This window comes from Terrapene carolina, unplaced genomic scaffold, assembly GCF_002925995.2.
Source record: "Terrapene carolina triunguis isolate 2854851 unplaced genomic scaffold, T_m_triunguis-2.0 Scaffold103, whole genome shotgun sequence".
NCBI classification, from domain to species: Eukaryota; Metazoa; Chordata; order Testudines; family Emydidae; genus Terrapene; species Terrapene triunguis.
The window spans coordinates 5,165,137-5,182,865 of record NW_020664454.1 but is presented as its reverse complement, the minus strand read 5'-3'; the positions used below and the strand labels follow the sequence as shown (position 1 = coordinate 5,182,865).

Below are 17,729 nucleotides of genomic sequence, written 5' to 3'. Positions count from 1 at the left end.
GGGGGGGGGGGGGGGGGGGGGGAGCTTGATCTAAGTTACGCAACTTCAGTAAGTGAGTAACGTAGCTAAAGTCGACGTACTTAGATCTACTTACCATGGGGTCCACACTATGCTATGTCGATGGGAGATGCTCTCCCATCGACTCCCCTTGCGCTTCTCGTTCAGGTGGAGTACAGGAGTCGATGGGAGAGCAATCTGCGGTCAATTTAACGGGTCTTCACTAGACCCACTAAATCAACTGCCAATTAATCGATTGCCGTGTGTCAATCCCCAGTTATGTGTTTGCTGGGATCAAGCTAGGCTACCAGATCACTCGAGAGTGGGATTGACTATGCCTATTTGGAAGGGTAAGGGTGATGCAAATGATCCAAACATCTACTGGAGCCTCACCTCGTTAAGTTGGCCCCTTAACATCCTTGAGACAGTGTTTTGGAGGCAAGGTTGAGATGAAAGGTGGAGGAAAATATATGAGAGGAGCAACATGGCTTTAGGAAGGAAAGGAGCATTACAGATACAATATTTGCAATGAGACAAATCTGAAAGAATGGTATAGCTGGTATGTAGCATTTACTGATCTTGAGAGAGTACATGACTTGGTTTCCTGGGAGTTGGTGTTTAGAATATTGAGATGGATGGGAAGTGGACTGGAAGAAGTGGAAATGACAGAGGAGCAATATCAAGAACTAAGGTGGTAACAATATATAGATTTTAGGAGAGTTTTGTGGTGACTGGGATTGATCTAGTGCAGTGGTTCCCAAACTTTAACAACCTGTGAACCCCTTTCACTAAAATGTCAAGTCTCGCGAACCCCTTCCTAAAAATGAATATTTCCGGGGATTTTCTCCTTAACCTGAGTATAAATTATAAAAGCAGTGATCTTGGAAATATAAAATTTGTTTTTATGACATGCTTATTACACACTATTTATTATTTATCATTACAGTATTTTTATTACATTATGAAAACGACAACACACTTCCAAGATCTCACTTTCATAGCTTGTATCACTTCGAATAAGCCTGTTATAAGACAAGGCTCCTATGTTTCATCATGGAGTATCAGATGCGAAACAGCATGAAGGTATTTAAGAAGCCAACTCAAAGAGTTCCTCCTACACGAGCATTCAGGTCTTGAGCACTCCAGGCAAACAATGCACATTACAACAAAGCTTAAACTTGTTCTTCATAATAATTTTAAAAACAATACTAGCTGCCTATTTAATTTTAAAAACAGCAAAAAATATCCACCTCCCTTTTCATTTCTTATAAGGAGTCTTGAAGTTTAAATCTCCTCAGTGTGATAGATATGCTTGCTTTGATCTGCTTAGCTCTTGGAAGTCCAGGGGCTCTGAGCTGCTGCCCCCGTGCTGCCCGGGGTCCCTAGGGACAGCTCTGTCTGCCATTAGGGAATTTATTTCCTCGAGAACCCCCTGTAACATTTCGCGAATCCCAGTTTGGGAACCACTGATCTAATGTGCTGAGTCCACTTCTCTTCATCCTAGTTATGGAGTTAATTAGTAGGAGAACTGAGCCTCTGGGGAGACAGAGAAAACTAATGCATGCTGATGATCTGGTCCTTTTAGCAAACAGCACAGAGGAATTGGTAAATATGGTATCATAGAATATCAGGGTTGGAAGGGACCTCAGGAGGTCATCTAGTCCAACCCCCTGCTCAAAGCAGGACCAATTCCCAACTAAATCATCCCAGCCAGGGCTTTGTCAAGCCGGGCCTTAAAAACCTCCAAGGAAGGAGATTCCACCACCTCCCTAGGTAAAGCATTCCAGTGCTTCACTACCCTCCTAGTGAAATAGTGTTTCCTAATATCCAACCTAGACCTCCCCCACTGCAACTTGAGACCATTGCTCCTTGTTCTGTCATCTGCCACCACTGAGAACAGCCGAGCTCCATCCTCTTTGGAACCCCCCCTCAGGTAGTTGAAAGCAGCTATCAAATCCCCCCTCATTCTTCTCTTCTGGAGACTAAACAATCCCAGTTCCCTCAGACTCTCCTCATAAGTCATGTGCTCCAGACCCCTAATCATTTTTGTTGTCCTCCGCTGGACTCTTTCCAATATTTCCACATCCTTCTTGTAGTGTGGGGCCCAAAACTGGACACAGTACTCCAGATGAGGCCTCACCAATGTCGCATTGGTATTAGAGTGGGCATCTGTGTTTGAAGATCATGATTTGAAAGTAAACTCAAAGAAAACCAAAGTTGTGCAAGGAGGGAAGGTGGAGGAAGAGCTGTTGATTGAAGACTCAGAAGAAAAGTTGAATCAGAAGAAAGAATCTGTATACTTGGGGATTACGCTCAGTGCCATCGGAGAGAGATCTGGAGAACTGGAAAACACAACCCAATATGCATAGGTGGCAGTGAAGAAGGTGGCAGGAGAACTGTGGGACTGGCAATTAAGTAACAAATTGAAAGGAAAATTGTATGCCCGGTTTGTATTTGTCCCTGACTGCTCTACAGTTTGGAAACAGTGGCTCTCCAAGAAAAGAAAATACAGGTAGTAGGAATTAATATATTGAAGAGAAGGGCAGGCAAGTGGAGGGTAGACAGAGTGAGCGAAGAAGAATTTAGGGGGAAGGTGAACTTGGAACTCTCAGTGATAGCCTGGATAGCACATGTTTGAGGTGGGCTGGACATGTTATAGAAGGGAGGTGGAGAACAAGCAGAATGAAAACATGGGATGAAAAGGACAGCAAATAAGGACATAGAAGACTAAGGATACAATGGAAAAGCTATCAAGAGAAGTCTGAAAAGAAAAACCTGTGTCATGGACTGGAAGACGTGGTGAAAAATCACGGGCACCTCTGATCCCATGTAAATTGGACAAGGAGCCAAGAAGTGAACTGACATGTGCAGCAGACACAGCAAAATAGTAAAATATTTACTGTAAGTTGTCAAAAAATTACACACAACATGCATATTAAAAATAAAACTAATATCAAATAAAGCAAAAAGAACAGCTTTTAACACTGAGCCAGTGAAAAAGTTATTTAACTACTTATATAAATTGTGTGTTTTCCCTGTATAGTTATCCAGATATTTGCCACCGGTATAATTTTTAATAGGGATAAGTTTATCCATCACCAGGAGATTCCATTATTTATTAAACCATTTATTAATCAGAAGTGTTGCTACTAGATAACTACTTGGGAACTACAAGTCTGCATTGACAAAGGAAGTATTATGGCCATTTTCATGGCCCAAAAGTGGTACTTCTCATCAATCAATACTTTTGACCCAGATCTCAAACTGCTTTACAGGCTATAAAGGGATCATTTCAGCCATGGAAATAGTGTCACTTCTACTGTCACTCAGCCAATTTAGTGTTTCTAGGAGAGGAAGTGAGGGCTTTAATTAATTGCTTGCAAGGCAGGGAGAGAACAGGGTTTAAATTTCACCAAAATGATGTTACAAATTAGAGCTAAAAGTTTAAACGTTTTAATTACTGTTACTAGTGCCAGATTTAGCTTGTTCCTCCCTTTCCAAAAGCAGCAGCAGACCAACTGTTCCATTTTTTTATATTACTATTGTCTATACTATCTTCTGTCAGCCTAATTTTTATGATATGGTTCTCATGAACACTGTAAAACTCTTATAATATAATACTCTATAATAATGCAGTAGTGTTCACATAAGAATAAATGCAAATGGAAGACAGACTGGAGCTTGAAAAGGAACACACACTACTACTGCACTTAATCCTAGCAGTATCTTTTCAAAATTTTATTACTAAGGTAAAAAAAATAATTTAATTAATACCATGTTACAGTGGTTGTAGCTTCTTTAACTATGCTCCTTCTGGCGGGGAAAGCATGGTTCAGTATTTAGGGCACAGAACTAGGAGTCAGGAGTCTTGCGTTGTATTACTAACTCTCCCACTGACTATGCTACATAACCTTAGAAAAGTCATTTGGATGGAAAGAGGTTAAGTTTCTCCAATGGTGAAATGGGGATAATGAAAAATACTTTTGAAGTGTCTTCAAAAGAGGAGACGGTTTTGAAAACTAGGGACTTTCAACGGTACTTGGACAAAAGTGGGTAATTTGCTTTTAATACAGAACTTCATAAGATTAGTGATACAACACCCCCCACGTAAAGCTCTCTGTAGCCACACTATTTCCTTGTAGAAATTTGAAGTTATATTTTCCCCCTTTTTCCAGTTCCTTGCTCTCTCCAAACAAATTGTTGAACTAAAATCCATGGGGAAGTTAACGTCAGAGGAGATGTCAGCAGTACAGGGACATGGTTCTTTCACATTTTGCCAGTTCCTAAGTACTTTTATTCTAGTTCAGTAGGAAATTCAAACCAAGGTTTTCTTACAACCCTCATACCATTACACAACTAGCAATATAGAAGCAGGTGAACCAAACTTTACTGGAATCTCAAGTATTAGCTTTTACCAGGTGGTGGAGGGCAGGGTCTTGTAGGAGTTCCAGTCTTGGGGGGCAAAGCAGGAGGAATATCCTCATTTTTAGCCGGTGGTTCCTCAAATACGTTTTTAGTTATGACCACATTGTTTACAGAGCCTGATGTGGAGGAAATAAAGGGATCTTCATTGTTGGCCTATTTTTTAAAAAAGGGAAAAATGCTATATTACAATTTTCTTCAGCATAGTGAAATTCTACTCCCCCCTCCTTTCTTCCAGAAAGCAATACTTACCACGATTAGAAAAAACAGTGAAGATGCAAGCAAATCAGGAAATGGTCATAATTCCTCTGTGGTGCACAATACTAGATTAGTATTATTAACTACTTATATTATGGTAGCACTCAAAAGGCCAAATCAGGCCCCATTTCACTGAGTACTGTACAAACAGAGAAAAGAGACTCCCTGCTCTGAAGAGCTTAGCATATGGAGAATAGTATAGCATGCTCCATATAAAAATTACTTGTTCCCTCTCCTTGTACCGAATGATTGAAGACAACAAGCCCAGAAAACAGTGCAAGGTGCCTACAAGATAAATATACTTCCCCACAGTTACCACAGCAGTCCACAATATAAGGAAGATTAAGAGTTAGTGAGAAAAGTGGCAGCTCAAAATGAAAGTACAAGAGAACCTTAGAATTTCACTAAAACTAGCAAAGTGTCCTCAGGTTATTAGCTGAAGAAATAATCTCAACATACACCATTGGTGAAGATACCAGCTTAATACTACAAGTCTGCTGTAAGGAAAGAGACCAATGCTTTGTGCGTGGGAGTGAAATAGAATTCACGACTCGGGACTACAAAAAGCTACAAAGGTAATCCTGGCACCAGCTTCTGTCTAATCAACCACTTCCTCTCATGTACCACTAACTCATTGTTAGAACTCATACATAGCACATTATGAAGGGACATCTCCTCAAAGATTCCACTATCTGACCAACATGGAGGGTTTTTTTGCATTGTGATTATCGCACACAGTATTGGGGCATGCAATTAGTAAATTCCTTCTCAGACCCAGAGGTAGGACACTAAGGCCATGCCTACACTAGGACAAGGTGTGTTTTTAAAATCAGGATCTTTAACACATATTAAAATCCTTGGATGAGATAGATCCTGGCTTAACTGAGATCAATGGCAAAATTTGCACTGATTTCAATGGGCCAGTATTTCATCCATCATGGGCAAACCAGTAATATATGTTAAAACTACAGCTTGCTCTCTCAACATTAGGATCTTGAAACGTGTTAGCAATTACATTTTAACCTACACTGCTTCCCCCTCCCCCCTCCATGCCAACATACCCAAAATGGATGTCTGTATGAGAACCAATTCAAAAAAAATCAATGTAACTAGTACCAATGTGACAGCAGCAAACAACTGAGGCAGCTACACAACCAAATAAGCTGAAGGTAACTAGCCTGTGAGCCAAGACTGGGAGAGGTGTGGTTTAAAAAAAAAAAAAAAAAAAAAAAAAAAAGGTTTTCTAACATGGAAAAAAATAATTTACTTTTAAAGTTGCAACAATCTGAACTGCTACAATAAAATGTTTACAACAGCATTCATCACAGGGGTATTGCAAGGCACATTACTGCTAGAACCCCTTTCAGAAAAATCAACTTTTGTCAATTTTTATTGGACAGTAAAAACAGAATACCAGCTGAATAGTTCTATAACTGAAAACACTAGATCTTCTTTGTGTTTCAGTTCCTGCAGCATTTTATGCCTTTTCCACATATGTTAATCATTTCAGATTACCTTTGACAATGTGCTAAAGTCAGCAAAACTGCTTCCAAATGACTCGTTTCCAAATAGAGAGGAAAAGGGATCTGTAGCTAAAATAAGCAGAGAACAAACAGAACAGTATAGAAAAGCCAAACGTTACATTCTGTTTCAATGAAAAACAACATGAAAGGCACGTGCCCTGTTTAGTCCAAACTGTATTTCCCAAATTGTATAATCATGTAAAAAGCTACACAAAATGTATATTTAACATTTCTGTAACTATTTCAACTAAAATCTCTTTAAAAGGTGAATGCTTTTATTGCTAGAGTTGTTTCAGTAGAAATATTTTTACTTTCATAAAATTAGCAAATGCTATTTACCAATATTAAATAAATACTCATTCCTCCGGACAGACAGTTTTTTCAGGAAATAGCACTGCGATACTCCAGTTTTCTACGCAGAAAAAGCAGAATCCAAGTCTATCAATGGAAATACTCAAAGCTATAGCATCAATAACCGAAGCTCTGTACATTTTGCAGCAAAATATTTTAACACAGAAAAGGACAGGAAGTTTAGAATTTTTTTTAAAAAGCAAGCTTCCTGTGACTTTTCTGTGTGGAGTAAAATGCAACACCCTCATTATTATTCACCTTGAATCTCCCTATCCCTTTGGATTCTCGAATTCAACAGTCTCCTTCTCACAAGTAGGTGCTTTGAACAGTCTGGGCAAACGTGGCTGAGAGAGTAAGGTCTTCACAAAGCCCGTCTGCATTTACACTGTTTAAGGGAAGTTCATACATTTATACCTTGTCTGGCACACTTAGACAAGAAACTGTTACTAACTTTTTACTGTAACTGCTGTTCTCTGAGATGTGTTGCACAGGTCCATTCCACTGTAGGTGTGCATGTGCCCTGTGCACAGCTGACAGAGATTTTTCCCTCTGAGTCCCCTCTGCTGCCTTTCACCACTGTGCACGGGCATAATGGGCAGAGCTGCCCCCAACCCTCCTCAGTTCCTTCCAACTGGATAGACTCTGACAGAGAGGGGAAGGAGGGAGTGTAGTGGAATGGACATGTGCAACACATCTCGAAAAGCAACAGTTCTTCTTCGCATGATTGCACATGTTCTTTACACTTTAGGTGACTCAGAAAGCATTTCAAACTGGAGATCAACTCAGTCGACTTGATTGCAGGACTCAGGTATTGCAGGACAACCCTTCCAAATCTGGCACTATCTCTGGATGAATGAGAGATGGCATCGTGAGAGGGAAAAGTATAGACTGATGACCAATTTGCCACCTTACAAATGTCTAAGATGGGCATATGAGCCAGAAAGGTCATAGAAGCTGCCTGAGAGCCAGTTGAATGGGCCAACACTCTACTTGGCGGTGCAACATCAGCCAATCAGTAGCATAAACCAATACAGCTGGAAATCCAAGCAGAGATCCTTTGGGAGGACTCTGGATGGGCCTGTAGTTTGTCCACAAACCACAATTAAGAGTTGAGTGGAAGACCTAAATGGCAGAGTCCAATAAAGGTAAAAAGCCAAAGCTTTTCTAACATCTAGAGTATGAAGCTTGTCTTTACTTTTATTTGAACGAGACTTTGGAAAGAAAGTCAGTACTTAAATTGTTTGGTTAATATGAAAACTGGAAGCCACTAAAGTCAAGATCAGGTGAGGTCGAAGGTAAACCTTATCTCTAAAGATCGTGTAGGGAGTTTCTGACTAAGGCTAGCAATTCCCCACTCTCCTGGCCAAGGTAATAGCAACCAAAAAAAGCCACCTTCATAGAAAGGAGTAACAGAACAGGTCGCCAGCAGCTCAGAGGGGGGAGCCATCATGTTTGCTAGATCTAAATTTAAGTTCCACGGGGCGACTAGGCTATGTACCTCTGGATATAATCTGTCCAAATCCTTCAGAAACCTAACAGACATCGTAATGGAAAAAAGCGAGTGGTTATCCACAGGAGAGTGGAAAGATGTGATAACTGCTTGGTGGATTCTGATGGAACTAACAGCTAACCCCTGTTGTTGCGGAAACAAGAGATAGTTCACTGTATGCTGAATAGGAACCCTGAGCTGGGGAAATATATTTTCTGTCTGGACCAAATGGAGAATTTTTTTCATTTAGCAAAATAAGTAGTCCTAAATTGAAGGCTTGCTACTATTTAGAATGACTTCCTGCACTCCCTGAACAAGATCTTGGACAGGGGCAGAATTGGAGGGAAGGAATACAGCAGGCCCTTCAACCAGGTTAGCAGGAAGGCATCTGTCAACAAACCCAGGCTGTGGCACACTCCAGAACAACAACAACAACAAAATGATGATTTTTTGTTTGCTTTTGTTGCAAATAGGTCCATTTGGGGAGTCCCCCACAGCAGGAAAATGGACCTGGTTACATCTGGATGAAGAGACCACTCGTGGTGACTTGTGAATGACCAGCTTAGGTGATCTACCAGAGCATCCTGAATCCCTAGAAGGTAAGCAGTTTCCAGGTTGATGGAACTGGCAATGCAGAAATTCCAAAGCAGAATCGCCTCTTGGCATAATTTCATCAACCTGTCCCCCACTTGTTTGTTTCAAATAAATAAAATAAATAAATAAAATTAATGGAGATATCCTATCTCCTAGAACTGGAAGGGACCCTGAAAGGTCATCCAGTCCAGCCCCCTGCCTTCACTAGCAGGATCAAGTACTGATTTTGCCCCAGATCCCTAAATGGCCCCCTCAAGGATTGAACTCACAACCCTGGGTTTAGCAGGCCAATGCTCAAACCACTGAGCTATCCCTCCACAGAACATGGCTGCTGTGTTGTCTGCGAGCACCGACCCTGAATAAGCATAAAATCCAAATGGATGGCCTGAAGCTCCCTGACATCTAGATCTTTAGATCTTGCACAGTCCAAAGATCTTGTGTCTATAAAGGACTTAAGTGAACTCCCCAATCCAGAGCCTAACACATCCGTGACTAGGGTGTCTCTTGCAGAGAAGCAGTGGGGACCCCCATGCAAACATTCAAGGGTTCTGTCCACCAGTCCAAGGAGGACAAGACCTGAGTAGGCACTTTAATCACCATCTTCATATGATGACAGGCCAGTGAATACACTAAGGTGAACAACCCTGTCTCTTTGAAGTGCAGCCTGGCATGCTGCCCACGTAAGGGCACACTGCCATGTACTCTTGAAGCTTGAGGCAGTTTTGTACTCTAGTGACAGGAGGCGTCTTTGTATCTAGAGCAAAAACACACATTGTTTGGAATCTCAACCCCAGCAGGAAAACTTTGGCCTTCGTAGAATCCAGGACAGCCCCATTAAATCCTGTTCTCTGAACAGGAGACTGGGTAGATTTCACCCTATTGATCAGAGGTCACAGTGTGTCAAAGGTGGTCTGAGTCCTGGAATAACCTAAAATGTACAAAACAGGTGCTATTTACACTAAAGAGGGTAGGACTAGCAAATGCAAAGACAGCAGCTCCAACAACAGTCATGGGCGGTAGGAAGGAACTGAGAGTCATTGGGGGTGGCTCCATCCTTTATACTTGGGCACTTGTGCTGCCCTGAGGGGTACTAGTGAGGGGAAAAATCTCTGACAACTGTGCAGGAGGGATGCACACACCTACAGTGGAATGGACTTATGTAATTACTTGAAGAAGCAGCTTTAGATACAATGTAGCTAGGAATAGTCTATAATTTAACGTTGCTATATAAATTCATAATCAAATAAGTGTTAAAGCCTATAAAACTAAAAAAGAATAAAATAGATTACAAATTAAAATAATTAAAAGGATGTATATAATCTCACTTCTTTACCTAGATCATTTGGTGCAGAAACAGCTGTTCCACCAGGAGCAAAAGGATCATTGTTCTTCAGTGTTTCTGTCTAAAAATGAGAAAATTCCTTTGACGAAGACTTGTTTTCTGCAGCTTGAAAAATAATCCCCAACATTCCCCTATCCCATCTCTAGCAAAAAATTGAGCTTCACCTCAAGACAAAAGATCATGTTTGTTGATCAATGCTATCACTGTCAATTTTTATTTTTTAATATGAAATGTTAACATTCATATAGCACCTTTACGCAGATTGCGTAAGTGGCTAAGCATCACAACATTCTAACAGTAAAATACGTATGTATGATCTTCATTTTACAGATGAATGGACACAGGCAAAGAGGTTAAATGACAAAGATCATAAAGCAAGTCTGTGCCAAAAAGTGGGAATAGAATCTAGATCTCCTGATTCCCATTCCTGTCTGTTAAAAGCACGTGACTAATGCTTCCTCCAGAACAGAACTCAAGAGTTTGATTTCCAATCCGCAACTCTAGCCACTAGACCATGTTGTTCGTAAAACCCTGATTTATGACCCTGGTGGGCAGAAAGCAGAAACTTAAAATCTCGTATGTCATGTTTTTAAATAACTGAAAATTTCGGTTCTCTGAGGCACCTATAGCTCCATAGAAGGAGGCACTACATTCCCACAAAATTTAGGAGAGCTTCTGCTGCCTGCACACCATAGGAATGGAGTCATGGACCATGCAATGCCAAGGATACAAGTGACCTTTAGTTAAACTAGCAGTTTCAATTAACTGAAATTCGCAATAGAGGGGTTGTTTCAGGATTTTTAGCAGAGTTATTTTCCAAAAAATGTAGAACTAAGGAATCAAATCTTATTAATATTTTACATCATTTTACATGCTTCTCCCAATACCCACTATTTTCTAGTAGAAATTTCACTAGGAATAGCATTTAGCAGAGGGCTGTACGTGCAGAGTTAAAAAACCACTAAACTATTTTCCAGTGGAAATTAATACTTACCAGCAAAATATCCATGCACTACCCAAAATACCCAATACCTCATATATTTGAGTGTATCCAAATATACAAGATCATCTCATTTTGAACAAACTATTAGTACACCTCTCCTTTCCTCCCATCAAACTTACTGTGGGATTATTGCTGTTGCTTGTTGTGCTGAAAGGATCAGTGTCCACAGTCACAAAAGGATCAGTGGAGGATTGTTTGAAAAAAGAGTCAGCTGCAAAAGGATCTGAATCTTTGAAGGGATCACCATCAAAAGGATCTGAAGGAAAAAAAATACAATGGACCTGTTAAAGGAATATTTCTTGTAAATATTTCCTGCTAGTTCTTTTTAGATTGAAGTCTTAAAAACAAATGTAATTTTTACAGCTTCCTTCATATTACAGCAGAGAACTAGCTCCTCTGTAGTGAAGGTTGGTCATCACTTTCTGATTAAAGGCAAAGTCTTCTAAAGTGCTCTAAAATCCACATGCTTACTCAGATTGTCTTGAAATTTGCTGTGCCTCATAGGGGTGTGAGATAGTGTTAATGGCCCAAATATGGGGACCATTCAGCCAGGAATTTGGTAAAGAAGCCCCCTAAAAATTATTTTACAAAATCTAAAAAGCTACTTTTTGGTCCACTCCTGGGGCTAAAACCATGATTCTGATCCTCTGTAAACTGACCTCAGGCACTTGGGATTTAGCTCAACTAGTGTACAGCACCAACTACTCCTTTGGGGGGTTATACTGAAGTTATTCAGGGTAAAATTAGGAAAGTAGCTGGACCCAAAGGGAATTAAACGTTCACATCGAGCAAGACTAGGGCTCTGCTGAAACAACAGTGTTTGAAGTCAGCCCATTCTCACAGTGGTGGCTCAAGTGGTCATATTGTGGCCACTCACCCTGAGCTATACTTGTGGGTAAGTTTAAACCCTACCCTTGACAGAAATGGGAGAATGATCTGTAGGCATGTTGCTATATCTGCCTCTGTCGAGGGATTTTTATACCTTTGGGAAATATGTCCTGAGTAATATAGCTACTTTAGAAGGGGTCTAACTTTTTTCGGGGGCCTCTTCCTGAACCCCCATATAAGCCAGCGTGTGGGAGAATCCTACCCCTTTCAGGAGGGCTGAGCTCATCTTCCTACCCTGTGTCCTGTGATCTAGGGGCCCCTGCTCTTCACATCAGATATAAGCCCCTCTCCCTGACCCCCATGTGAGCCAGGATTTTGTGGGCTCTGCCGTTCTGGATGGGGAGCTGAGAACAGGCATGCTCTACGCATGCATGAAGCACTCACTACTGAGAATAGCTATGCTTGGTGCATAGCCCAGGCTTACAACCACGGATACTGGGGAGGGAGGAAATAAGAACACCTCCTGAGATGACTGGAGTAGTTCGCATATCTTAGAAATATTGTTTCAGGCTGTATTCATCTCCATGGGGCGTTGTCATTCAGCTGAGAACATTTTATTGAGATGAATGAATGGGCCATTTCACATCTCTCTAAGCCTCCTATGCAGCTGATGGATAGACTTCCCTAACTGTCAGGGTGGTTAAACACTGGAATAAATTGCCTAGGGAGGTTGTGGAATCTCCATCTCTGGAGATATTTAAGAGTAGGTTAGATAAGTGTCTATCAGGGATGGTCTAGACAGTATTTGGTCCTGCCATGCGGGCAGGGGACTGGACTCGATGACCTCTCGAGGTCCCTTCCAGTCCTAGAATCTATGAATACACTAGACCCAGATTTGAGGTAGGAACTCTGTCTTCACTCTCCTGCCTTTGCCTGCTTCCATCTGATAGAATCACAGAACTGGAAGGGACCTTGAGAGGTCATCTAGTCCAGTCCCCTGCACTCGTGCACTAAGTATTATCTAGACCATCCCTGACAGGTGTTTGTCTAAACTGCTCTTAATCTCCAATGATGGAGATTCCACAACCTCCCTAGGCAATTTATTCCAGTGCTTAACTGCCCTGACAGGAAGTTTTCCCTAACATCCAACCTAAGCCTCTCCTGCTGCAATTTAAGCCCATTGCTTCTTGTCCTATCCTCAGAGGTTAAGAAAAACAATTTTTTCTTCCCCCTCCGTGTAACAACCTTTTACATACTTGAAAACTGTTATGTCCCCTCTTAGTCTTCTTTTCCAGACTAAACAAACCCAATTTTTTCAATCTTCCCTCATAGGTCATGTTTTCTAGACCTTTAATAATTTTTGTCGCTCTTCTCTGGACTCTCTCCAATTTGTCCACATCTTTCCTGAAATGTGGCGCCCAGAACTGGACACAATACTCCAGTTGAGGCCTAATCAGTGCGGAGTAGAGCGGAAGAATTACTTCTTGTGTTGTGCTTACAACACTCCTGCTAATACATCCCAGAAGGATGTTGGCTTTTTTTGCAACAGTGTTACACTGTTGACACTCATTTAGCTTGTGGTCCACTATGAGCCCCAGATCCCTTTCCAGAGTACTCCTTCCTAGGCAGTCATTTCCCATTTTGTATGTGTGCAACTGATTGTTCCTTCCTAAATGGAGTACTTTGCATTTGTCCTTATTGAATTTCATCCTATTTACTTCAGACCATTTCTCCAGTTTGTCCAGATCATTTTGAATTTTAATCCTATCCTCCAAAGCACTTGCAACCCTTCCCATCTTGGTATCGTCCGCAAACATGATAAGTGTACTCTCTATGCCATTATCTAAATCATTGATGAAGATACTGAACAGAACAGGACCCAGAACTGATCCCTGCGGGACCCCACTCGTTATGCACTTCCAGCATGACTGTGAACCACTGATAACTACTCTCTGGGAATGGTTTTCCCAACCAGTTTTGCACCCACCTTATAGTAGCTCCATCTAGGTTGCATTTCCCTAGTTTGTTTATGAGAAGGTCATGCAAGACAGTATCAAAAGCTTTACTAAAGTCAAGATATACCACATCTACCGCTTCCCCCCCCATCCACAAGGCTTGTTACTCTGTCAAAGAAAGCTATCAGGTTGGTTTGACACTATTTGTTTTTGACAAATCCATGCTGACTGTTACTTATCACCTTATTATCTTCTAGATGTTTGCAAACTGATTGCTTAATTATTTGCTCCATTATCTTTCCGGGTACAGAAGTTAAGCTGACTGGTCTGTAATTCCCCGGGTTGTCCTTATTTCCCTTTTTATAGATTGGCACTATATTTGCCCTTTTCCAGTCTTCTGGAATCTCTCCCATCTTCCATGACTTTTCAAAGATAATCGCTAATGGCTCAGATATCTCCTCAGTCAGCATCTTGAGTATTCCAGGATGCATTTTATCAGGCCCTTGTGACTTGAAGACGTCTAATTTGTCCAAGTAATTTTTAACTTGTTCTTTCCCTATTTTAGCCTCTTCTGATCCTACCTCATTTTCACTGGCATTCACTATGTTAGACATCCAATCACCACCAACCTTCTTGGTGCTGTTTGCTCCAACCCTCTCCCCTTCTCCCCCTCACAGTCTCTCCCCCTTAGATTCACTCGATACATGCCCCTCTTATCCTCTTCTCCCCTGCTCCCCTCAGTTCCCTTCAGTGTCCTCTCTCCCTACACTTTATTTTCCATTTAGCTTATCCCTTCCTACCTATACCAACTTGAAAATATTAAATTGTGACACTAACATGACGCTTGCTGCCATCATCTTGGTCACGCTGCTTTTGTGTTCTACCTCACTCCCCCATCATTTCTCTGTCTTGTCTATTTACATTGTATGCTCTTTTGGGCAGGGACTGTCTGATGTTCTATGTTTGTGCAGTGCCAAGCACAATGGGACCCCATTCTTGGTTGGGCCTTAGCCATTACCATAATAAACATGATTAATAACAAATTAAACAAATTTAAAACTTGGAAAACCAGAAATTACAAGTACATGCAAATTCTACTCAGCCCTCTTTGAGTGATGCCCCAACACGCCAACACCACACATACTAACAATTTACCCTTACAGATGCTACAATGTATGTTGCTGAAAACTTCACAGGGTGGCAGAAAATGAGGGGTAATGCTTTACAGAATAAGGACTCTGTGTACATATTCAGTAGGATAAGTGACTGAGGGCAGCTCATTCTAATAGCCTGCACTGTTTTTAAATGCATTTCCCAGCTAAATTGAAACACTGCTTTATTGAACTTAACATTTAATCAACATTAGAAAAGTTACAAGAGACAGTATTGTTGGAACATTTCAAGTTGAAAATTGCTCCCAATTTCCTTTGATTCTGCACTCCATAATAACTTCCTCTAGAAATCTTACCTGCTAGTGAGAATCCTTATATTCTTGACTGTAATTACTCAATTCCAGCATGTAAAAGCAAACCTAGGGTTCTCTCCCTTCCTCTCTTAATGGGAAAGTTGATTGATGTGCTAACTCTTGGCAAACAGTTATTTGGACAGGCAATTCTTACAAAAAACCTGAGATCTAGAATCACACTATTCCAGTTCATCAGAGTTTGGATAGGATCATACAGCATGCAGAAAGGTACTTTTAAAAAAAAAAAAAAACCTCTACAAGTTCAAACAAATGCATTAGGCAGCCTATTGCACTGATATAGTATCACATAAAGTTATATAAAAATGGTGACATTTAAAAATTCAGAACTTCTATCTCTCAACGTAATGATCAAACTGGATCTGGTTTCCACTTCTGCTAAAAATGCTGTTTTTATTATCTAGAGAGTTTAGTTCACTTACTGAGAATAATCACCTGTAAGTTAGTTCAGGGTCTGGCAATGCAATGACACTGTCTGCACAACCATTCTAATTTGATGTGCTAGAGAAAGGTGCTGGATTGATAGCCCTCAAGATTAAAGTCCCAATTAGCTACAGGACAGATACTAAATGGGCACTGACAGCACAGTGTCACTGGCACCACTATCAGTGCGCCTCAAACCCAACTCTGGCTGTTTCTCATGGTGAAAGAGTAGTTTGGTGTACATTGCTATTCAGTCCTTGGCCTTTCTGCAGACTCACATCCAAGGGCCAATTACAGCCAGTAGTAATGGGGCTAATTTGATGTGGACAACATAGGGCTGGTCTACACTGCCGCGCTAGTTCGGCGGCTGGGGATCGAAGTTCCGAGTTCGATTTATCGCGTCTGGTCTGGTCGCGATAAATCGAACCAGGAAGTGACCCCCGTCGACTGCGGTACTCCAGCTCAACGAGAGGAGTACCGCGGAGTCGACGGGGAGCCTGCCTGCCGCGTGTGGACCACGTCTGAACCGCGGTAAGTTCGAACTAAGGTATGTCGACTTCAGCTACGTTATTCACGTAGCTGAAGTTGCGTACCTTAGTTCGAATTTGGGGGTTAGTGTAGACCAGGCCTGAGTTAAACCTACTGAGCCCAAACATATTTAACACAAAGCTCTGTACATCCATCAAATGGTAGCTGTTTCAGGTCATTACTGCCTTGGTCAGATTCACAAGTGATTTAGATGTGAAAGTTTTCATATAATCCATTACCAATCCTATGAGACAGCTAGTCCTTCACACTAGATATTTACAAAGCATTAAATTTAAGAGCTTTAGTATCTACTTACCAACTTTCCCAAAAGGGTCATCCTTGAAAGGATCACCTGTTTAAAAAAAATAAAAAAAGGAAAAAGCACTGAAATCTTTTAGCAAAAACATGCTTTCAACCGAGGGTCACTTCGTTGCAGATTCCTTGCAAGCTATAAAGGAATTTGCAACCCTTGCTTGTCGGAGTATTTCCTCTCACTTCAGTGGGACTACAATAGCTGGCATTAAAGTCAACATTTGCTAACAAATAACTGTTACCACTATTTCCTAGTGTAAGTATAGTCAAAGTGGTGATCTCCAAGATAACTCTGTGGTAACGGATAGTAAATGCTTAGATACCACAATATTTGCCTTCATATATGCTTAGAATACAAAATCATAGCAGTAACATCTATTGGAAAATCCTGAGTTTTTATAATAGGACTAGTGCAGTCTCACTAATGTGAAAGTTACCACTCCCTTGAGTTAGATTTACAGGACTAGGCCCAAAGTTTCCATAAAATAGAGCAGACTGAATCTGCCCTCCTCTTTAATACAGAAAGACAGCCTCTGGAGAACAGGTATCAGCATAAACTTCTCTCTGGGAGGAGGCAGAAGAGGTGTGGAAGAAGGAGCAGTTGCCATGGCTACTGCAAAAGCAAACCTCTCCTTTCACATTCAGTTTTTGAGACACTAATGGCTACCCTCTTCTGGTGCTTAGACTAAAACCCTCACAATGCACCGGTAGATTTCAGAGACCCCACCACAACTGCAGTCAATGGAAAACCATTCTACTACAAAACTCAATTCCAGTCCAAATACACATTAATTTTTAAGACACATTAATACAACTAACCCTCTTTCAGGAAATTCATGCTAACAGAAAAATCTACTTACTGCCAACAAAGGGGTCAGACTGGAAGAAGTCTAAATTGGCTTCTGTAACTTGATCAGGCAGAGGATGAGATTCCGTAGCAAACGGATCTTCCTAGGGGGAAAAAGTATGAAAAAACATTTGCCTTTTGAAGTTTAGAGAAATAAGGATACTAAAATTTAAAAGACCAACTACAATTCTACTTAATTCAGTGATGGACAGCTGAAAAGTCAGTCAACAGAAATCTTCAGTATACCAAATGAAAAAAAGTTTTCCATACATTCATACCCAAAATTAAAAGCAACTGTAGAAATCAAAGTGATGACAATAAAGTGTTTTATGGTCATGGGGCGACTCAGTGATTGGAAATGAACATAATCCATC

The 17,729-nt window shown here is 41.0% G+C and overlaps 1 protein-coding gene across 1 annotated transcript in view; it reads right to left on the bottom strand.

Annotated features, from left to right (window-relative positions):
• The window catches only part of LOC112112194 (epidermal growth factor receptor substrate 15), a 105,423-nt gene that overhangs the window by 11,057 nt on the left and 76,637 nt on the right, over window positions 1-17,729 (bottom strand). The window contains exons 18-23 of the mRNA XM_026651818.2: window positions 17,369-17,459; window positions 16,513-16,548; window positions 11,099-11,235; window positions 9,968-10,037; window positions 6,193-6,269; window positions 4,413-4,575 (exon numbers count right to left, since the gene is read on the bottom strand). Coding sequence (XP_026507603.1) covers window positions 4,413-4,575; window positions 6,193-6,269; window positions 9,968-10,037; window positions 11,099-11,235; window positions 16,513-16,548; window positions 17,369-17,459 — 574 coding nt within the window. The remainder of the gene's footprint in view (window positions 1-4,412; window positions 4,576-6,192; window positions 6,270-9,967; window positions 10,038-11,098; window positions 11,236-16,512; window positions 16,549-17,368; window positions 17,460-17,729) is intronic.